The following is a 23,615-nucleotide window of genomic DNA, read 5'->3' as shown; positions in this document are numbered from 1 at the left end:
CAGTTCGAGTTGGTCAGAGGTAAAAATGTATTTTAAGATTCATAAATTGTGAGGAATGTTACAAAACCGTGAATCGGAAGGCTAGCTAATTTACCAATACCACCTTCTACAAGGAACATTCATGAAGGCCTGGTTAGGGGTTGTCGAATTATAATCAGAGGAATTTGCATCCCCATCACTATGGAAAACTGCGAATCTAGTGCAAGGGGAACAAACTGTACAACATGAATTGCAGGACCTTTTTCATGGAAACAACCATCATACATTACACAATGACTGATGAGCTGCAAGATATGATACTACATGTGCCCAACCCCAACATCTACTATGCATCTTGTACAGTTGTTATCAAGGGTCTGCTCATCATTTTTCTGAAAACATATCAATTCAAGGCACAGGAATGAAGAATCTTGAAATAGGAAAATCATCGCTGCTGCTTTCGTCTTTTCCTGGCCATCTCCCTCTCTCTTCTTTCCTCTTCCTCTATCAATGCCAGCTCTCGTTCATCCTCTTCTCGAGCAATCCTTGCACTATAACATAGAGAGAAGATATTACATATGGACAATGCAATATATAGCCTTCATATACCTCAATTTCACATATCAAGGAAAATGTGGGTTCAAAATCACGAGTTCTTCACAAGCCATTATAATTAATATGAAACCATAGTGCGTGCATGCATATGTTTGTGTCTGAAACCAAATCCCTACAAACGTCAAGTGTGTTAAACTAAAAAGGTACCTCCTTTTTTCTTCCATTTGGATTGTATGGAAATTTGCTTCCATTGCTCGATCATCCTCGTCATCTATATCACGATATTTATTTGGATTGTAGCTGGAAAAAAATGCACATACATATGAGGCCTTGCTTGAATTCCACAAACTACATAGACACCAGTTCTAGACTCACCCAAACATCTTCCGAATCGCACTCCTGTAGTCACCACCATCATCATCATCATCCAGAAAGGAGTCTTCAGACTCCGACTCCCATGACCTTTTCGAAGGAAGTGGCTTTGACTTCTGTTACCAACACACACACAAAAGGTTTCTAGAGAAAAATCTTTTGCAGTATTCTTAATATTTCTTAAAAACTTGAGCCAATTCTCCATTTTTTGGCCTTAATACAACTAATGTCTTGCCATAGCACCTAGCTTGAGAGGAAGCTGAAAAGCTCAATGGGACCAATTATGCTCCTTGGAAGGTGAAAATGATGTTGAGAAAGAAATCACATGTCAAAGGCCACCTAAAGGCAGATAGAACTAAAGCCAAACATCAACGTGCAAAGTGAACGCACCATCTTTTGTGAAGCAGCAGCTTGTGTAGGCAGCGGCCGCCTTTGATCATGATGAGTGGAAACTCCCCGGCCCGCTGTCACCCCGGGTCGCTTCTGGTCTGGACGTGAAGCTGTTGACAGCTGACTCTTACTTCCTGGCAATTGTGGCAGCTTCTTTTCCACACTACCAAAGGGAGCCGATTTCAATGGTGGACCTTTTCCTGGAGCTGGTTTAGCAGAAGTACTTGGCACAGAGAGCGTGCTAGCCCCCTTAGGAGCAGGTGCAACTAAGCTTCTTAATTGAGATGCCACTGCAGATGAAAGAGGTTTCTTTCCATTCGACAACCCTGCCATAGAAACACTTGGGCGAGCTTGCTGAGCTTGAGCAGGCCGCCCTGGTCCAGATATTGTCTTATTAAGGTTAGAAATCGATCCCGACTGAAACAACACTTTTGACTTCAACACAGGAGGCCTCTCGGGAAGCTTTGACGACTTCGCCGTCGGAGCCGATTGCCTCTCCTGAGCTTTTGGCGCAACTGCCTTACTTTCCATACTTGCCTTTGCCGAAATAGAAGCCAACGGTTTGGCAGAATTGGGCCCTCTTGGAGGCTGCCCAGAGGCACCTTTAGCTGAGGAGGGGATATGCTTGGTACGATTATTGTCTGCAACATGGCAGTGTGTCAGGATAATCCAAAACTCACTTATGCTGGGACCGGCAAAAACAAACCCTTACCTTGCCTTTCCTTTGTTATAGAGCGTGCCTCGTCACATGGGGGAGATGCTGTGGGATCTTTATCAGTAAAGAGAAAAGAGTAATCCCGTGCTTCTTTCAACCGCTGCAACTTCAATGCTTGCTGTTTACGAGCACCATGTCTCAGTTATGAACTTAATGATGGTGTACTAAAGTGTTTTTACCTTACAATAATAACTTCACATTGTAAGACCGCCAAGTAAGACTGCACACACCTCATTTACACCCTTTGATGGTTTTGCTGTCTCAACCACTCTTGACTCTGATACCATTCCAGATGATCCTTTTGAAACTCTTTGCGGCTGAGAAAGAACGGATTTGATTAAGAATTACCCCAAGAAAGGCGCATAAACCTCATGAACAGAAAGTACGCACCTCTGAAACTTCCTGAGCCTGCCTTGCAGCAACCTTACTAGCAGTCTCTCTAGCACGGACATCAGCAATAATCCTTTTGGTCACAATCGGTTCAGAGGGGCCAAAAAAACTCCCATAGCTGCACCGAAAGTTTGCATTATCATCATTAGCTGCTAGACAACTAACCTTCCAAACACTCTGCATCTGTTCAACTCACGTCGACCTTTTTAACTGCATGACAAAAAAAGAAGCGAAGGATGACAACTAACAGCATGTCTCCACAGATGCTATTGTGCCTTCTTTCTAAAATGCAAAATACTCCAACTAAAGCCTTGACTATCAAACAAGCAAGCCATATAAATTCACTTGACTCAATAATGAGGACTCAGGAAGGACAGAAGAAAATTAGTCCCTGCATGCTGCAAAAGTGACTGACACCCCACCCATGAGATTCCATGAGTAGCAAACAGAGGTTTGCAGAAGGGCAAAGCACCAAACCCAACCTGTTATAGTAGCCTCACCATGCTCAATGCCTGGAAAGGTTGGAGGGCCTCCTCGTCATGCAACATACAATATCAAAAAGGCTCAACATTACCCATGAATCAGATTTCCAGCCTGGAAGGTATGGCTAAAAAAACCAGCAATTCTCAGGAATAATTTCCTATTCTTTGCTCTTTTTCTCCCCTTGTATGGGACTGATGTAGGTGACTGAGCTTATCCCCATGCTATCCCATTTTCTAGGCCATGTTCTCTCTGCCACGAGTGGACTCCATCTTAAAAATTACATCGGTTCTGGAGCATCGTCACGAGGGTGGTGGTCAGCCACTGATGGCTGATGTGTGATACAGAAGATATCTGGCTAGTGAGAGTGGCCAAAGGGGCGTCACGGTCTAAGCTGCATATACCCTCATAAACCTGGGATGCCTAGAAGTCAGGTGCAGCGGAATTGAAATGGTGAAGATCTAGACTTTACATTTCCACAAATCTTTACTTCTTTCCTTGCGGTCATGATTGCTTTCAGCATGAATGGTTGTGCACACATGATACCTCAATTGCAGACTCTACTGACTCGAATGGGGAATGTCGCCACGGTAACTCTTCAAGATGAAGCACTGCCCGGGCTGATTTTATCCACCTTTGGATCTGTCTCGATGAGGGGTTGCTGATGGCCCAGGTCCTGCAAACAGGCTCCCATAATTGCCGGTACCAATCCTCCCAGAATTCTAGACACTCCTAGCTAGGGATAGGTGCAAAATTGGCTCTGGAAGTCGATGAAGCATGTCCACGTGGCACAGAGAGCCATGTGCACGTGACAATAGACATGTGCAAGCTCATGGGTAAAGTGGATGCTGGTGTGTGGTGTATGTGGGTGTTGTGTGTATGATGGGTGAGCTGGAAAAGGATAGGGAAGGTATGCATGATCTGCTCCGATGGGCAGTGGGGGCATGGTGACGGATGGATGTAAGAGTGATGCCTCTCGAGGTCCAATGATGTAGTCCACTGTGCTACTCCCTGCTAGTCTACCAGATGTGGGCAAGACGGTGCGACGATTCGCTCGGCTTATGTCCTCCAAGATAGAAAGCATCTCTAGATCCTCAAAATCACAGATCTCACACTGTCTGCTCTTATCTCCTAGCATTGAAGTCTCCCATAAGGTAGATCTCTCCTAGTCTCGAGCACTTCAGAATGCTCTCGCTAAACATGCATATCGCAATGGTGCATCATTCTCCTCCTCTTCCCCACCTCTGTCTCCCCTCCTGTTGTGGCAAACCACGTGTGAAGTAGTGTCACAAACTGCTGACATGTCAAGCCACTGAAGACCCGACGAGTTAAGGTTCCCAAGACCTAACCCTAGCCGACTTGCAAATCCGGCCAAGGGGCCTAAACCCTAGAAGTAGTAGAAGAAGAAAAGTTCTCAACAACTTGCAGTTCCTCGTCGAGAGGCCCAATTATTAAAAGAGTTTTACCAACTTATGGGACCCCTGTCTCGATGGGGCCCAAGTCACTAAAGACAAGCAAGACCCACACACACACACATATGATAATGGCGTAAAATTTGATGACATGCTGACGTGTCACTCGGATTCCACGTTGATAGCCTGCTGACCTGGCAACGTACGAACCTCGCGAATTGCATTAGCTGATAACGTGCAGTTGTACGAAATTCCCAAAAAATGCACTGGCTTGCTTTTGGAGACCAGATGCTTTTACGATCATATGCTTTTGATGTAAAGTGCTTTTCATGGCCAAGGGGCCTTTAAATATGTGTCGAGGACTCATTCTCTAGCATGCTCCCGCCTGAAGATGCAGAGCAAAGAGTGTCAGCGTTGTACTCGGTTGAAGCAACATAAAGAAATACCGAAAGGGGCGCCATGGTTTGGGGCCAGTGCTCTCTTGGGGTGGAACTCTATCACTCCGTGTCTCGTGTGTCGTGCATCTCTTTCAATTCAGTTGTTTTGAAGTACTAAAAGTTTGTTCAATCTGTTCTTTTCTGTTGGCACTGGTGCCCGCCCGTTACAGTGGTATCAAAGCTCCAATCATGTGCTTTTAGCATACCGGTCCTTCCAAAGAGGAGACAAAGCAAGATGGCGCTTCCAGAGTTCACAAGAAATTTTCTCGCTTTTCGGGAGAGAGAGATCCAAGGAAATCTTTACAGTTTCTGCAACAGTATGCCATGGGGTCCTGGGGAACTACTCAAAAGAATCAAAGATCTCTCAAGCCACGGGATTTCTCAGTGTAACGCAACGGGCACCACGTGCCAACGAAAAAGAACAGACTGAACAACTTTTAGCACTTCAAATAACACTAAACTGAAAGAGAGAGAGAGAGAGAGAGAGGGGAGTGGCGTAGTTCCCCCCCAAGAGAGCACTCGCCCCAAACACTGGCGCACCTTTTGGTATTTCTTTATATTGCTTCAACTGTATACAACTCTCATGGCTCTACTCTACATCTCCCGCAGGTAGACTGTCGGAGTGAGAGCCCATGGGTCATATTTAAAGGCCCTTGGCCTCTAAAAGCAGTTTACATGAAAAGCGTTCAAACTCGAAAGCTTCTGGTCTAAAAGCTAGCGTGGAAAAAGCTGCCAGCACGAATTATGAAAATCCGTACACCTACATCAGCAATGCAATTCGCACAAGCTACCACGTCATCATTGCAAATTGTCGGCATCGTACAACTGCCACGTCATCGCGTTTTTACGTAAGGCTTGTGTGTGTGTGTGTGTGTGTGTTGATCCTACTTTATTTAGTTGTCTTGTGTCACTAGCCCCATCGGACGGAGCCCATAAGTTGGCGGGAACTACTTTAAAAATTGCCCCCACTCAGCAAGGCTTTGTAAGTTGGTAAAACTTCTCCTTCTACTTCTTAAGGTTTATGTAAGGTGCAGCGGAAGTGAATGTTGAACTTTGCTCAAGATGAGTGCTCCGAACTATGCTCAAGGATTTCTTTTACTTACGAAAGGGAGAGCCTTCCGTTCCTTCAGTGAGAGAGTGCAATGGACACAAACAAAGTGGTGAACATTGTGAATGAAGGTGCTGAGACTGAGAGATAGAGAAGAATACGACACCAGAAAAGTTGTCAAACCCTCCTCCGAAGGCCCCACTCTCTATGGCCAGAGTAGTCTACTATTGATTGCACAAATCTGGTACAAGATGCCGATGCAAATCTAAGTGGTGCTATGTCGAGGTCGACGACACTAAGGCTGAAAATTGAATGCTATGAGTCGGTTCTTGCCGCACCAAGTTGGGGCCGTCTCGTGTACTTGATGCCTTGCTGAAAACGCTGTCTTGCTGTCTTTGAAAACGCTACCATGTTGTCTTGGAAAACGCTAGTTCTGCTGCCTTTTAATCTCTGGTTCTGCATCTTTTATTTGCTAAATTTGCGGCCTTAAACGCAGGTTCTGCTGCATGGAAAACGCTGGTTTTCTGCTGTTCAAAAATGCTGAAGTGCTGGCCTTCAATGCTGAAAAACGCTAGCTTGATGGGGCTCCAAAGCGCTGATCTGATGCTGCTTGATGGAGATCTGCTGGCTTGGAATCGCTGAAGTGCTGAAATCGCTGGCTTTACCTTGAGGGGAAAACGCAAGGGTTCTTAGGGATCTTGCTTGAGAGAGAGAGGGAGCAGCCTGCTACAACTGGTGCCTGTGCTCTCCTTGCTCTTCTGCCAGAAATGCTAGTGCTAGGGTTTGCTTATATATTTCCTTGGCTAATTTGCCCTACCTAGTTCCCAACAAAAGTCACTTGGAGTCCGAATCTCTGCTTGTGCTACTTGATGAGCTGCCCACATCTTTGACCGGCTCGAGCTTCGAGGTGAGTACCTATAGGACCAACTCTTGCATGCGTTGATCTCTATGCGCCTCACGCTCCAACTCCAAGGCCGCTCGCCTTTCTTTGGCCGCTATGCGTTGAGCTTCGCGTGCTTGCTCACGCTCAAGCTCAGTAGCTGCCTTTCTTTCTTTGGCCGCCAAGCGCGCTTGCTCACGCTCACACTCCAAGGCTACCCTTCTTTCTTCGGCCGCCAAGAGCGCTTGCTCACGCTCACGCTCCAAGGCTGCCGTTCTTTCTTCGGCTGTCAAGCGCGCTTGCTCACGCTTGCGATCCAAGGCTGCCTTTCTTTCTTGGGCCGCCAAGCACGCTTGATCACGCTCGCGATCCAAGGCTACGCGTTGCGCCTCTTATTGTAGCATCATGTCCATCATCGACTTGACCAAAGCCTCCATAGGGTTTGGTACAATCCGTGGCGTAGATGGGGAAGGGGGAGGGTCGGAAAATCCTTCTAGTGTGGAAAATTCTTCTTCACCACCTCCATGCTCATCACCTTCACGCAAAGTATCCATTCCGCTTCGAATGATGACCATACACTGAGATCTTGGGTACTTAAGTTCAAGAGGAACTTGGGTTCTTGAGGTTCTTGAGTTCTTTAGCTTGCAATCGGTGTTTGAGAAGGCTTTTCTCTTACCCGAGCTTGACTCTTCCCTGCAAGCGCACCCTTGCGCTCGCACCAAAGTTGCTTTTTCCCACCTTACGTCGATTGGCCGGCCGCTAAGTGCTCGGTCCGCTCTCAATGACTGAAAAGAGGAACAAGGGGAGGCCGGACAAGCCCTTCTTTCTTGGGTTACCTGTCACTCTTCAAAAAGACGATTAGGAATCGACACGCCCAAGTGGACTTGGGTTACGTGCGACCGCAACAAGCAACATCGCAGATCTCACCTCCTCGTAGCAGATCCTCGCCGCACGCTCAGATCCATCGAAGTTTGCAGTTTCAGCCCGAAAAACACAGATTTCAGCATCTGCGTTTTCAACCCGTCGTCGTCGCATCGTCGCCATCGACATCGTCATCGACATAGAGTTGAAATTCAGTAAATAAAGATTTGCAGATTTTAGCCATTAGTGTCTTCAGATTTCAGCCCGTCTCAGCGTCGTCGACATCGTCGGCAAGTCCAAGCATTGTAGAGATTTGTGCAATCATAAGTAGACCGCTCTCGCCATAGAGAGTGGGGCCTTGGAGGAGGGTTTTACAACATTCCGGTGTCGTATTCTCTTCTCTCTATCTCTCAGTCTCATGCACCTTCATTCACAGTGTCCATTCACTTTGTTTGTGTCCATTGCACTCTCTCACTAAAGGAACGGAAGAGATTTGTGCAATCATAAGTAGACCGCTCTCGCCATAGAGAGTGGGGCCTTGAAGGAGGGTTTTACAACATTCCGGTGTCGTATTCTCTTCTCTCTCTATCTCTCAATCTCATGCACCTTCATTCACAGTGTCCATTCACTTTGTTTGTGTCCATTGCACTCTGTCACTAAAGGAACGGAAGGCTCTCCCTTCCGTAAGTAAAAGGAATCCTTGAGCACAGTTCGGAGCACTCATCTTGAGCAAAGTTCAACATTCACTTCCGCTGCACCTTACATTGGTATCAGAGCTTTGGCAGTGTTCTGTATCACTCAAGGAAAGAACCACAAGAACCACTTTTTTTTTTTTTTGCTTGTTGCGGTCGCACGTAACCCAAGACCTCTTGGGCGTGTTGATTCCTAATCGTGTTTTTGAAGAGTGACAGGAAATCCAAGAAAGATGGGCTTGTCCAGCCTCCCCTTGTGTCTCTTTTCACTCATTGAGAGCGGACCGTGCACTTAGCGGCCGGCCAATCAACGTGAGGTGGGAAAAAGCAACCTTGGTGTGAGCGCAAGGCCGCCAAGGTGTGCGCCCGCGGAAAAGAGTAGAACTCGGGTGAAGAGAAGATCCTTCTCTAACACAGATTGCAAGCGAAATAAGAACCCCAAGAACCTCAAGAACCCAAGAACCAAGACCCCCAAGAACCCAAGTTCCTCGTGAACTTAAGAACTTAAGACCACAAGAACCCAAGACTTCAGTGGATGGTCATCACTCGAAGCGGAATGGATACTTCGCTTGGAGGTGATAAGCATGAGAGAGGCGAAGAAGAATTTTCCCCACCAGGAGGTTTTTTTGACCCTCCCCCTTCCCCATCTATGCCAGAGATTGCACCAGATCCTATGGAAGCTTGGTGCAAGACGATGATGGACATGATGACAACGTGGCACGAAGCAAGAATGGCAACCATGGAGCGCGAGCGTGAGCGCGAGCAATTACGCTTGGAGGCCAAAGAATTTGATCGCAAGTACGCAAAAAGAAAAACAAAATTAGATCGCAAGAAAGTTGTTCATTCTTCCTCTCTCATTTCAAATGTGCAGACGAAGATTGAAAGGATTCAAGAGAAGGAGACTCTCTCTCAGTCTCTTCTTCTCCAAGGCATGACACACAAGATTTGCATGATGATAAGCGTGATGATTTGAATGACAATGACAAGCATGATGATTTGCATGATGATCAAGATGTGATTTCTCACAAGCATGATGATTTGCATGACGATGATGTGATTGTTCACAAGGATGATGGTTTAGTTGATGCTTTTTCTAGCGAAGCTAACCTCATTGCAGATTCGATCAATCACCAAGAACCGATCTTGGCTCTCGAGCCTAGGTCCAAAGAACCCCCTCAGAAAGAACCGATCTTGGCTCTCGAGTCTAGGTCCAAAGAACTCTCACAGGAAGTACTATGTGTTCGAATGATTAATCAGCACGCATTGTTCGAGTGTTTCATTCGTGATCATTTCCTGTATTTTAGTCAGGTCAGCGTCTTTATGTGATCCCTTTTCTTAGGCATGACATATTGTACGTTGAGCACGTTTCGCTCATGAATGAGCACGGATTTATGCGGATTATTCATGAAAATCTTAAAAAAAAGCATTCAAGGAATTCACATTCCATGTCTCTTCCATGGCATGACACAGTCGTAGAAAGAGCAGAAGAAAGTTTGAGCATCACGCATCGGCATTTCCATTTTGATTTGCCACAATTGACAAGGATAGATCAGAAAAACAAGATTAGATCTCATTGTTTGCGTGTGTTTGATGAACGGTTTGGCACTCCGTCTATATGTTCATCTACATTGCATGCTCAGGCTCTACAGAAGAGTAGTATTTTTCCAGTCACTTTACATGGAATGGGTATCTTCATGTTTTTGTGTTCAAAGTGGTTTTGGGAATTTTCAGCCTCGGAGATTCTTGAAGAAGGTAGACACATGACTCTAGACGAAGTTGAAGCTTTTAAAGAGCCACAGAAGACTTTGTGTCGCTTTCGACGCGGCCCAAAGAAGAAGGCATTGCAGACCTTTATGAAGTTCAAGTATCGCACGACCCATGCATCAGAGTGGGCCGGCGAAGAGGATTCTGGATGCTATTGGCGATCTCCCTCGACGCCATACAGTTCGGTATCAATACCTCACTTTGAAAAGGAGAGGATGTCACGTGACACATCCAACACTATGTGTCGGTGGACAAGCCACAGCATGACCAGGGTTCGGTTAATCAAGTCAGTCTAGAATAGGAAGTGATCCGGCACTTTTGTGAGTCTGTTCGCACACCGTGCATGTCCAGACACTTAGATTAGATGCATATCCTCTGGTTGCACACATCATGATCATCAGATTACAGTCAAAACCCATCAGGAGCATTTTTACCATACATAGACCTATTTTTCCTATTTTTGACATTTTTCACTTATTATTTTTAAGTGACTTTTGTTGGAAACTGGGTAGGGCAATTGTGCTAAGATAACATATAAGCAAACCGAAGTTAGCACTTTCTAGCAGAAGAGGCAACAGGAACTCAGTTCAATAGGCACCTTCTCAGCAGGAACACAGCAAGCCTAGCGTTTTTGCATCTGCAAGAAGGTCTAGCGTTTTGCACACAGATCAGCAAGCGTTTTTGCATCTGCAGCAGCCTGGCGACAGCAGAAGACAGATCAGCCCTAGCGTTAACAATTTACACCAGTAGATCAACAGCGTTTTTGCATATCTTCGCGACGGAATCAGTCCTAGACTCAGCGTTTTCAGTTTTCAGTAGTCAGTTTCCGCAATAGAACCCCCGAACCTCGCAGATCTCACCTCCCCGCAGCACATCCTCGCCACACGGTCAGATCCATCGAAGTTTGCAGTTTCAGCCCGGAAAACGCAGATTTCCGCATCTGTGTTTTCAGCGCGTCGTCGTCGCCATCGACATCGTCATCGACATAGAGTCAGAATTCAGCAGATAAAGATTTGCAAATTTCAGCCATTAGCGTTTTCAGATTTCAGCCCGTCTCATCGTCGTCGACATCGTCAGCAAGTCCAAGCATTGTAGAGATTTGTGCAATCATAAGTAGACCGCTCTCGCCGGCCTTCAGAGGAGGGTTTAACAACATTCCGGTGTCGTATTCTCTTCTCTCTTTATCTCTCAGTCTCATGCACCTTCATTCACAGTGTCCATTCACTTTGTTTGTGTCCATTGCACTCTCTCACTAAAGGAACGGAAGGCTCTCCCTTCCGTAAGTAAAAGGAACCCTTGAGCATAGTTCGGAGCACTCATCTTGAGCAAAGTTCAACATTCATTCCGCTGCACCTTACACATGGTCTGCGAACACACTCACAAAAGTGCCAGATCACTTCCTAATCTAACTGAACTGACTGAATTGAACCCTGGTCATGCTGTAGCTTGTCCACGGACATAAGGTTGGATGTGCCACGTGTACAATGTCATGCCTAGGAAAAGGGATCACATAAAGATGCTGACTAAAATACATGAAACAATCACGAATGAAACACTCGTACAATGCGTGCTGATTAATCATGCGAACACATAGTACTTCCTGTGAGGGTTCTTTGGACCTAGGCTCGAGAGCCAAGATCGGGTCTTCGCGATTGATCGAATCTGCCTGGGGAGGTGCTGTGGACCTCGACTCAAAAGCCAAGATCAATTCTTGATCGAATCTGCAACGAGGTTAGCTTCACCAGAGAAAGTATCAACTAACACATCATCCATGTGAACAATCACATCAGCTTCATGCAAATCATCATGCTTGTGAGAAATCACATCTTGGTCATCATGCAAATCATCATGCTTGTCATTGTCATTCAAATCATCATGCTTATCATAATCATGCAAATCATGTGTGTCATGCTTTGGAAAAGAAGAGACTGAGAGTCTCCTTTTCCTGATTCGGTTCAAACTACGCCTACACAACTGAAAAGAGTCACAAGAACTCTTTCATGTATTGGTCGCTCTTGTCTTTTCATGCTTTGTTCTCACGATCAAATTCTGCTCGTCTTTCTTTGGCTTCCAATCGTGCTTCACGCTTTATGGCTGCCACTCTTTCTTCGTATTCACGATCTATGGCTGGCCTTCTTTCTTCGTAGGCCTTTCTTTCTGCTTCTCTTTCTGTTTTTCTTTCTTCGCGTTCTAACTTTCTTTCCATAAACATCTGCTCCAACTCCTCCATAGGAGTTAGTGCAATCCTTGGCGTAGATGGGGAAGGGGGAGGGTCGGAAAAACCTCCTGGTGGGGAAAATTCTTCTTCGCCTCTCTCATGCTCATCACCTCCAAGCGAAGTATACATTCCGCTTCGAGTGATGACCATCCACTGAAGTCGTCGGTTCTTGTGGTCTTGGATTCTTAAGTTCACGAGGAACTTGGGTTCTTGGGGGTCTTGGGTTCGTGCGGTGCTTGAGTTCTTGAGATTCTTCTTTTGCTTGCAATCTGTGTTAGAGAAGGATCTTCTCTTCACCCAAGTTTTGCTCTTTCCCGCAGGCGTACCCCTTGGCGGCCTGGCGCTCACACCAAGGTTACTTTTTCTCACCTCACGTCGACTGGCCGGCCGCTAAGTGCACGGTCCACTCTCAATGAGTGAAAAGAGGCACAAGGGGAGGCTAGACAAGCCCTTCTTTCTTGGGTTTCCTGTCACTCCTCAACAACACGATTAGGAATTGACACGCCCAAGAGGACTTGGGTTACATGCAACTGCAACAAGCAAAAAAAAATTATGTGGTTCTTGTGGTTCTTTCCTTGAGTGATACAGAACACTGCCAAAGCTCTCATACCAATGTGTTAGGTGCAGCGGAATGATTGTTTGCGCTTTGCTCAAGATGAGTGCTCCGAACTGTGCTCAAGGTTCCTTTTAGTTCTTATGGAAGGGATTCCGTTCTTAAGGGAAAGTGCTATGATCACAAAGAAAGTGAATGGACACTGTGCGTACAAATGTATGAGACTGAGAGATAGAGAGAGAAGAGAGATACAACACCAGAGACGTTGTAAAAACCTCCTCCGAAGGCCCCACTCTCGTCGGCGAGAGTGGTCTACTTATGATTGCACAATCTGGTACAAATGGTATGCATGAGACTGATGCAAGTCTAGGCTATGTCGATGATGACGACAGTGATGACGAAGTCGACCTAAGGGCTGAAATCTGCAATCTTTCTACTGCTGTTCAAAAACGCTATGGGCTGAAATCTGCAAATGTTCTTTCTGCTGAATTCTGACTCTATGTCGATGACGACGATGCACGACGACGCGTTGAAAACTCAAATGCTGAAATCTGCATTTTCCGGGCTGAAACTGTAAACCTTGCGGAAACTGACCGTGCGGTGAGGAACTGCTGCGGGAAGGTGAGATCTGCGATGTCTCACTGCTGAAAACTGAAAACGCTGGTCCTAGGGCTGATTCTGTCGCAATAGATCTGCAAAACGCTGAGGTTGCTGGCAGATGCAAAAACGCTAGGGCTGAATAAGGAGTTTCTGTCGCCGGGATTCTGCAGATGCAAAAACGCTAGGCTGATCTGTTGTGGTCTTGTCGCCGTGGCTCTGCAAATGCAAAACGCTGGCTGATCTGTGGTGTCTTGTCCAAAAACGCTAGCCAAGTTGCTATGGAGCAAAAACGCTAGAAGCCTTTGGGGTCCTACAGAGAAGGTGCCTATTGAGCGGTGCTCCTGCTGCCTCTTCTGCCATTGAGTGCTAACTTGGGTTTGCTTATATACAAACTTAGCAAAATTGCCCTACCTACTTTTGTTGGAAAATCACTTAAAAATAATAAGTGAAAAGACCAAAAATAGGAAAAATATGCTAAATGCACTAAAAAATTCATCTAACTGATTCTAATGGATTCTGATGGGAATACTGATGATCATGCTGTGTGCAACCAGAGGATATGCATCTATGCTAAGTGATTGGGCATGCACGGTCTACGAATAGACTCACAAAAGTGCCAGATCACTTCTAATCTAGACTTGACTGGATTGACTGAACCCTGATCATGATGTAGCTTGTCCACGGACACATAGGGTTGGATGTGTCACGTGACATCCCCTCCTTTTCAAAGTGAGGTACTAGTACCGAATTGTATGGCGTCAAAGGAGATCGCCAATAGCATCCGGAATCCTGGAAGGGACTCTTCGCCGGTCCACTCTGATGTGTGGGTCGTGCGGTACTTGAACGTCATAAAGGTCTGCAAAGCTTGCTTCTTTGGGCCACGCCGAGAGCGACACAAAGTTTTCTGTGGCTCTTTCGATGCTTCAACTTTGTCGAGAGTCATGCTTCTTTCTTCTTCAAGAATCTCCATAGCTGAAAATTCCTGAAACCATTTCCAACACAAAACCATGAACATACCTATTCCATGTAAAGTGAGTGGAAAAAATCTTGTCTTCTCTAAAGACTCTGCATGCAATGTAGATGAACAAAGAGACGGAGTGCTAGACCATTCACCACACACACGCAAACAATGAGATCGAATCTCTCTCTTCTAATCTAAAGCAATCAATTGTGGCAATTTGCAACGGAAATGCCATGCTTGGTGCTCATACTTTCATGTGCTCTTTCTACAAATGTATCATGCCAAGGAAGAGACATAGAATGTGACTTCTTTGAATGCATACTTTTCAGCTTTTCATGAACAATCCGCATACATTCGTGCTCATTCATGAGTGAAACGTGTTCAACGTACAATATGTCATGCCTAAGAAAAGGGATCACATAAAGATGCTGACTAAAATACAGGAAACGATCACGAATGAAACACTCGAACAATGCGTGCGTATCAATCATGCGAACACATAATACTTCCTGTGAGGGTTCTTTGGTCCTAGGCTCAAACCAAGATCGCATCTTCCTAAATGATCGAATCGTCCTATGGGGGTGCTTTGGACCTCGACTCGAAAGCCAAGATCGGTTCTTCGTGATTGATCGAATCTACAACGAGGTTAGCTTCGCTAGAAAAAGCATCCACTAACACATCATCCTTGTGAACAATCACATCATCTTCATGCAACTCATCATGCTCGTGAGAAATCACATCTTGATCATGCAAATCATCATGCTTGTCATTGTCATCCAAATCATCATGCTTATCATTGTCATTCAAATCATCATGCAAGTCATTGTCAATCAAATCGTCATCATGCTTTACACAATCATGCAAATCCCGAGTATCATGCATTAGACAAGAAGAGACTGAGATAGTCTCCTTTTCCCGAATCTCTTGCATCTGTGCCTGAACTTGAGAAAAGAGTCGCAAGAATTCTTTCATGTGTTGGTCGCTCTTTTCTTTGAGGGCTTTGTTCTCGCGATCAAATTTGGCTTGTATTTCTTTGGCTTCCAAGCGTGCTTGCTCGTGCTCACGCTCTATGGCTGCCCTTCGTTCTTCGTAGGCCTTTCTTTCTGCTTTTCTTTCTTCGCGTTCTAACTGTCTTTCCATAAACAACTGCTTCAACTCCTCCATAGGAGTTAGTGCAATCTTTGTCATAGACGGAAAAGGGGGAGGGTCGGAAAAACCTCCTGGTGTGGAAAATTCTTCTTCGCCTCTCTCATGCTCTCGCCTCCAAGCGAAGTATCCATTCCGCTTCGAGTGATGACCATTCTGAAGTCGTGGGTTCTTGTGGGTTCTTGTGGTCTTGGGTTCTTAAGTTCACAAGCAACTTGGATTCTTGGGGGTCTTGATTCTTGGGTTCTTGAGGGTCTTGAGGTTCTTGAGGCTTTCTTTCGCTTGCAAACCGCGTTTGAGAAGGATCTTCTCTTCACCCGAGTTCTACTCCTTCCTGCGGGCGCACCCCTTGACGGCCTTGCGCTCACACTAAGGTTGCTTTTTCCCACCTCACGTCGATTGGCCGGCCGCTAAGTGCACGGTCCGCTCTCAATGAGTGAAAAGAGACACAAGGGGAGGCTGGACAAGCCCTTCTTTCTTGGGATTCCTGTCACTCTTCAACAAAACACGATTAGGAATGGACACGCCCAAGCGAACTTGGGTTCGTGCGACCTCAACAAGCAAAAAAATTCTTGTGGTTCTTTCCTTGAGTGATACAGAACACTTCCAAAGCTCTGATACCAATGTTAGGTGCAGCGGAATGATTGTTTGCGCTGTGCTCAAGATAAGTGCTCCGAACTGTGCTCAAGGTTCCTTTTAGTTCTTATGGAAGGGAGAGCCTTCCATTCTTAAGGGAAAGTGCTATGATCACAAAGAAAGTGAATGGACACTGTGCGAGCAAATGTATGAGACCAATGCAAGTCTAGGCTATGTCGACGATGACGACAGTGATGACGAAGTCGACCTAAGGGCTGAAATCTGCAATCTTTCTACTGTTGTCCAAAAACGCTATGGGCTGAAATCTGCAAATGTTCTTTCTGCTGAATTCTGACTCTATGTCGATGACGACGATGCGACGACGACGCGCTGAAAACGCAGATGCTGAAATCTGCGTTTTCCGGGCTGAAACTGTAAACCTTGCGGAAACTGACCGTGCGGCGAGGAACTGCTGCGAGAAGGTGAAATCTGTGAGGTTCGGGACTTAATCTGCGATGTCTCACTGCTGAAAACTGAAAACGCTGGTCCTAGGGCTGATTCTGTCGCGATAGATCTGCAAAACGCTGAGGTTGCTTGCAGATGCAAAAACGCTAGGGCTGAAAATGGAGTTTCTGTCGCCGGGATTCTGCAGATGCAAAAACGCTAGGCTGATCTGCTGTGGTCTTGTCGCCGTGGCTCTGCAAATGCAAAACGCTGGCTGATCTGTGGTGTCTTGTCCAAAAACGCTAGCCAAGTTGCTGTGGAGCAAAAACGCTAGAAGCCTTTGGGGTCCTGCTGAGAAGGTGCCTGTTGAGCGGTGCTCCTGCTGCCTCTTCTGCCATTGAGTGCTAACTTGGGTTTGCTTATATACAAACTTAGCAAAATTGCCCTACCTACTTTTGTTGGAAAGTCACTTAAAAATAATAAGTGAAAATACCAAAAATAGGGAAAATAGGCTAAAAGCACTGAAAAATTCATCTAACTGATTCTAATGGATTCTGATGGGAATACTGATGATCATGTTGTGTGCAACCAGAGGATATGCATCTATGCTAAGTGATTGGGCATGCACGGTCTACGAATAGACTCACAAAAGTGCCAGATCACTTCTAATCTAGACTTGACTCGACTGACTGAACCCTGATCGTGCTGTAGCTTGTCCACGGACACATAGGGTTGGATGTGTCACGTGACACAATGTAAGGTGCAGCGGAAGTGAATGTTGAACTTTGCTCAAGATCAGTGCTCCGAACTGTGTTGAAGGTTCCTTTTACTTAAGGAAGGGAAAGCCTTCCGTTCTTTAATGAGAGAGTGCAATGGACACAAACAAATTGAATGGACACTGTGCGTGAAGGTGCTGAGACTGAGAGATAGAGAGAGAAGAGAATACGACACTGGAGATGTTGTCAAACCCTCCTCCAAGGGCCCCACTCTCTATGGCGAGAGCGGTCTACTTATGATTGCACAAATCTCTACAATGCTTGGACTTGCCGACGATGTTGACGACGATGAGGACGACAGGCTGAAATCTGAAAATGTTAAGGGCTGAAATCTGCAAATCTTTTATCTGCTGAATTCTGACTCTATGTCGGTGACAATGTCGATGACGACGATGCGGCGACGACGCGCTAAAAACGCAGATGCTGAAATCTGCGTTTTCCGGGCTGAATTTGCAAACTTCGCGGGATCTAACCGTGCGGCGAGGATCTGCGGGAAGGTGAGATATGCGAAGTTCGGGGGTTGTACTGCGGAAATTGACTGCTGAAAACTGAAAACACTGATGCTTGTGGAGGTTCCATCGCGAAGATCTGCAAAAATGTTGAAGTGCCTTGCAGATGCAAAAACGCTAGGGCTGAAAATGGTCAGGTTGTGGAGAATCTGCTAACGCTGGGGTTTCTGCTCGGTCTGCTATCACCAAGAATCTGCAAGAGCAAAAACGCTGGCTGATCTGGTCCAAAAACGCTCGCCTTCTGCTGTGATGCAAAAAACGCTAGGCCCCTTGGGGGTTCTGCTGAGAAGTTGCCTGTTGAGCGAGTGCTCTTGCTGCCTCTTCTGCCAGAAAGTGCTAGCGCTAGGTTTGCTTATATACAAACTTAGCAAAATTGCCCTACCTACTTTCCAACAAAAGTCACTTAACAATAATAAGTGAAAAATGTCAAAAATAGGGAGGTCTATGCACTGTAAAAATGCTACTGATGGGATCTAACTGGAATCTGATGGTCATGTTGTGTGCAACCAGAGGATATGCATCTAATCTAAGTGCTTGGACATGCACGGTCTGCGAACAGACTCACAAAGTGCCAAATCACTTCCTAATCTAACTAAACTGACTGAATTGAACCCTACTCATGCTGTAGCTTGTCCACGGACACATAGGGTTGGATGTGTCACGTGACATTGAGTGATACAGAACACTGCCAAAGCTCTGATACCAATGTAAGGTGCAGTGGAACTGAATGTTGATCTTGCTCAAGATGAGTGCTCTGAACTGTGCTCAAGGGTTCCTTTTACTTACGGAAGGAAGAGCCTTCCGTTCCTTTAGTAAGATAGTGCAATGATCACAAACAAAGTGAATGCTACTGTGAATGAAGGTGTTGAGACTGCGAGAGAGAGAGAGAGAGAGAGAAGAATACGATACCAGACGGTTCTCAAACCCTCCTCCAAGGGCCCCCCTCTCTATGGCGAGAGAGGTCTATGCTATTGATTACACAAATCTAGTACGATGGTCTAGGTGCAATGGACTTGCCGACGATGTCGACGACGAGGACAAGCTGAAATCTGAGAACACTAGCTGAACTGCTGAAATCTGCAAAATGCTGACTTTCTGCTAATCTCTGACACTGTGTCGACGAGAACAGCAGCAACGACGACGCGACGACGATGCACTGAAAACGTAGATGCTGAAATCTGTGGACAGCAGGCTGAATCTGAAAACGCTGGCTGACTCGACGGTACGGGGAGGATCTGTTGCGGGTAGGTGAGATCTGCAAGAGGGGCTCGACCTACGAAGCTAAGTGCTGAAAACTGGAAAAGCTGATGTACTGGGGCTGATATGACGCCGGAAACTGCAACATGCTAGGCTAGGTTTGCAACTGAAAAACACTAGGTGGAATCTGCTACGGATGAAAAACGCTATGCTGATTTTGCTGTTGAAAACGCTAGTGAGAGGAAATCCCAAAAACATTGTCAGTTCTTGTTGGCTGGAAATGCCAGGCCTCCTGCCGGTCTTGCTGAGAAGGTGCACTACAAGTTGCTAGAACTTCTTCTGCCAAAAAGTGCTAGCGCTAGGTTTCTTATATAGTGACTTAGCAAATTTGCCCTACTCAGTTTTCCAATAGTCACTTATTAAATAATAAGTGAAAAATGAGTAAATTGGAAAAATGGGTTCTATACACTGTAAAATAATCATGATGGGTATTGAATGTCATGCTGATGATCATGCTTTAACCAGAGGATATGCAACTACTCTAAATCCCTGGACATGCACGGCCTGCGCACAGGCTCACAACGGTGCAAGAACACTTCCTAAGCTGATTTGAACCCTAGACTTGAGATGGCTTGTCCACATGCACATAGGGTTAGATGTGCACGTGACACGGCAGCATTCTTGTGATGCCAAGGCATTCCCAAGAGGGCGTCACAGAGGGCGTCACAATTTCCAAGCTTCATGATGTGGGACCCAACTTAGCCATTGTATCCTTTATGGAAATGGAAGATCTCGTACTGAAAGAGAACCAATTTTTCTATGAAGAGTTGAACACCAAAGTATCTTCAAAGATGTTTGCAAGATTCACAAGGAGTATTTTGGGAATTTTGGGAAAACTATAACGCATTTTGCGAATTTTTGAAAATTGAGAGACAATTTGGGTATATCCACGAATTTCAAAGGTATTTTGGTAATTTTCCCATTAGAGAACAACCTATGCACCCCGACAATAGAGGAAAGTGTGACGCCTAGACATCCAAAGCAACTACCTTCTTGCTAAAAAGTTGCTCTTTTCTTTGAAATGAGGCTGGGACGTTGCAATGACAGGCTCCATTGTTCTTGAAGAGTGAATTTATTTTGATGAGTTTGGTCAATGGAATGTTCTTTCGTCTTTTCACACTAGAATAAACTCTTGCATAGTGGTGACCTGTTTAGAGAGGTAATACTTGTATAGTGGTGAAGGTACAGCTATCGTTCACATTGATCTTCTAAGATTAGGTTTTCGTGAAGAATACACATCCCAAAATCTATAATTATAATCTTCTAGGGTGTCCTCGGAGACCATCTTAAATTGCCCCAATCTACAAGTAGTTATACTTCAAAGAGGGACATGAGATAGTTGTGGGAAAATAACGTTGCCATGTCCGTGGAGTATGCGGCGTGGTCAATAAAGCACTCCACCACTGCATAGCACTGTCTTAGAAACGCTACAGCACATGACATTTTAAATTCTTTTGTGTAATTTCCAAGAAGTGGGTGTTGTCAAACTATTGAAGGAACTGAAGAGCTTTCTTTCTGTTGCAAACACCAAAGAAGTGGGTGTTGTCAAACTATTGAAGAAACTGAAGAGCTTTCTTTCTGTCGCAAACACCAAAGAAGGTGACAAACTTTATTATTAATCCACCATCCTTAAAAGTCTCTAATTACCAATTTATTTGGTGAAAACGCAAATTGCTGATCTGTAATACCACCAGTTATGGCACCACATGCACAAGGGAAATCACTAGAACATACTTTAAGCGACTAGAATAAAACTGAAAAGCACTTTAGACTTGAATGCCCGAGACGACACGGAAGAGGTGAATGTACACCTTTGGAGAGTTAGCCCACAAATAGGCACCATTGGTGGTATTTCTTTATTTTATTAATGAGTTGTTTTATTACAATTGTTCAATTTGACAAGACTAAGACCCTTTGTCCCTCTTTTATAGGCACTTTGGCCAAAGCAATTAAAATTTATGTTATTATAAGCAGTGGTTAAAAGTACACTAAAGAGTGTACTACTATTGAAAGCTGGTCCAAAAGCACTCATAGGTCATCTGCTTTAGAACTCGCACCCAAAAGTATCTCCTCACCAAATATACCACGTCACCAAGTGCCCGTGCGGACTGCCACATTATCAATGCATGACGATTTGCGGTGCAAATCACGTATATATGGGGGAACGCCTCTCGTGCTCAGTCCTACGGCTCTTCTATGGTCCAATCAATCAAGTTCATGCATGATGCCACGTCATCAAGCTGTCACAGGCACAAATGTCATATTGATCATACCGACATATGCGAACTCAACAAATTGAATATAAGCAGCCAGCTGCCAGCTTTTACTAGTCATACAGCTATGGCTAGGTGCCTATATGTCATCAACAACTGATTATTGCTTTAGAAGCATTATATGAGTCTTAAAAAGTGCATTTTTCAATATAGCCACCGGTTTTACTTGCTTATTACCTAACAATCCAAGACAATTGGTTTGACTTACAAGGCAGTATGAAACAGGCTTTAGGGTCGCACTCCTGTTGCGAAAGACAAAGAAAACGCAAGTGGCTACCACTTTTCTCAAACATACCTTAAACACATGATCCTAAGTTATAGGATGACAAGAAGTGCAAGTAGCTACCACTTTCCTCCAGCATACCTTAAAAAGGTCAACCTAACTAAACTATGAATCACGGCAAGAAGCCTCCTTGACTGCACATTGATTCTCTTAAAAAATATCTTCTCTCCCTAGGACACTCCCTATTTTCTCTCTCTAGCTTTTTGTTTTTTTAACCAAGCTCTCTGGCTGAATTTTTTAAGCCCAGCATCCACGTTATTGTGTTACATGTATATCAATTAATAGAGAAATTGAAGACTTGGCAGCATATTGTTTGTCTCTTCTACTACAATAGAAAGTAATTAATCATCCACAATCTAAAGAAACAAACCAAGGGAATGGCAGATACATAGAAGAATGATGAAGACAAAGGCATGGCCTGAAAACTAGCACTGAAAGTATCTCTGTTTGTATAGTGCCTTATGCTATGAAACTACTAGATGAAATCTTTCACGAAGCTAAAAAAGACTTATCATCACATACGCATGGAAAACCCCTGTTTATGAGAGTATACCAGCAAACAGATGTGCGATTAGATGCATATAGATTCTAAAGAATGATTTAGCGCACCTTTATCCTCTTACAAACACATTGCCTGGTTAAAAGACTTTTTAATTTTCACAATGATCGAAGTTGATTGTGCATATCCAACAAAAGCAAGTTTCTTGAACTACATAACAGAAATTTATAGATGCTATCAGCAAAGCTAGCTTAACAAGAACTCTTACTTGTCATATGGTAGAGGTTTTCTTGTTGATTTGGAAATGCTTTTCCCATTGTCACTGAGGCGTCGAAACCTCTGCCTTTCAAGCTCTTTCAACCTCTCTCTACGCTCATAATACTCTTGGCATTCTTGAGAATAATTTTCTTCTTCCCTTTGTAATGGCTCTGCCAGATCCTGTTTCTCCTCATATTCATCCCCATAATCTTCATCAAGAAGGTTGCCATAGTCTCTTTCGTCCCTGTAATGCTCCTGTGTAACAAAAGAAACCAAACAGTAAAGCATAGATCACCCTGTCTATTTAAAATGATCAGAACCCTAAATTTTCTGATACCCAACATGCTAATTTTCGTGAGAATGAGTTCAGCTAGAAATAAACCATCATCCAGAGTTTCATAAAAAAAAGGCGTACACAGAATTACCATTCTCTCAGGCCGGCCCATGACGGGCTGTTTTCCGAAAGAAGCAAACCCTTCAGATTTATGCTCCACAAGCAGATGGGCAATGCTTAAATGAAACCAGTCGAGCACAACAGAAATAATGCTGCAACCTCAAGCTTCCACTCTCCTCTTCCCTCTGTGCTTTACGTCCACCTTAGCGTTCGAAAGAAATTCCATCAGCTACGAAGGCGTTTAACAAGTCGTTAAAATGGTTTCTGTATGTATATGCTCAAATCGATGTAATATGAAATTTTAAGAAAAATAGTATGAATATGTGCAAAAAAATGATATAATTTTGTTATTTTAAGAAAGAAATAGTATGAACATTTGCAAAATAGTTGCAAAACATACGGCTTGAGAGATGTTCGCGAGAATAACAAGGGGGTACCTTGGGAATCCTGGTTAAACTTAAGGGTATAGGCATTTGGGGAACTTTTGGTAAAAGTTGCCAAATATGAGGGATATTTTCCTAGTTTCCACGAGTCAATGGCATTTTGGGATTCTCTTGATCTCCTTTTTCTCTTCACCTGCAGGAGGTGGTCTCTTCGGCTTTGGTGAGAATTGTTGCTCTCTATAGCATCATGATGTTGTTGATCTACGGCATCTTCCTCCCTTGGCGATTCTTCTTGTGTTGTGTGATGATCTTTGGGAGAGTCCATATGAGATTCTAAATCTTGTACCCTTTGTCTCTTTGATTCCTCGGCTTCTCACTACTTGGCTTTTCTCTTGAGCACTTTGTGGATGTGTTGTCTAAAAGTGTCAACTCGCTCCACATTTTCCGCCCTTTCCTTTGTTTGTACTGCCGAATTTTTTCCATCTGCTCTGCCTTTTGTTTCTCTAACTT

The 23,615-nt window shown here is 44.7% G+C and overlaps 1 protein-coding gene across 2 annotated transcripts; it reads right to left on the bottom strand.

The window, feature by feature from the left end:
- Positions 1 to 9: 9 nt before the first annotated feature.
- On the bottom strand, positions 10 to 22,984 carry LOC147443744 (uncharacterized). Of its 2 annotated transcripts, XM_086526545.1 has the most exons (9): positions 22,754 to 22,984; positions 22,339 to 22,583; positions 2,402 to 2,519; positions 2,242 to 2,328; positions 2,009 to 2,129; positions 1,297 to 1,937; positions 910 to 1,022; positions 742 to 834; positions 10 to 530 (listed from the first exon to the last, which is right to left on the bottom strand). In XM_086526545.1, exons 1-9 carry the CDS (start codon positions 22,772 to 22,774, stop codon positions 425 to 427), a joined length of 1,545 nt encoding a protein of 514 aa, XP_086382671.1. In that variant the 5' UTR covers positions 22,775 to 22,984; the 3' UTR covers positions 10 to 424. The 2 variants fall into 2 exon arrangements, with proteins under 2 accessions (XP_086382671.1, XP_086382672.1); XM_086526546.1 differs by lacking the exon at positions 22,754 to 22,984 and having other exon boundaries at positions 2,402 to 2,611; positions 22,339 to 22,477.
- Between the last annotated feature and the right edge of the window lie 631 nt (positions 22,985 to 23,615).

The sequence above is a fragment of the Adiantum capillus-veneris genome, chromosome 13, assembly GCF_014529385.1.
Source record: "Adiantum capillus-veneris isolate H3 chromosome 13, ASM1452938v2, whole genome shotgun sequence".
Classification (NCBI taxonomy): Eukaryota; Viridiplantae; Streptophyta; class Polypodiopsida; order Polypodiales; family Pteridaceae; genus Adiantum; species Adiantum capillus-veneris.
The sequence above is the reverse complement of the archived record's forward strand: the minus strand, read 5'-3'. Positions and strand labels throughout refer to the sequence as shown.

Excerpts from the sequence above, each read along its gene's own strand:
- LOC147443744 (XM_086526545.1), bottom strand. The coding sequence starts at position 22,774 with ATGGGCCGGCCTGAGAGAATG. Across the intron at positions 22,584-22,753 it reads TGGGCCGGCCTGAGAGAATG|GAGCATTACAGGGACGAAAG; the intron begins GTAATTCTGTGT and ends TTTGTTACACAG. Across the intron at positions 835-909 it reads GCGATTCGGAAGATGTTTGG|CTACAATCCAAATAAATATC; the intron begins GTGAGTCTAGAA and ends ATTTTTTTCCAG.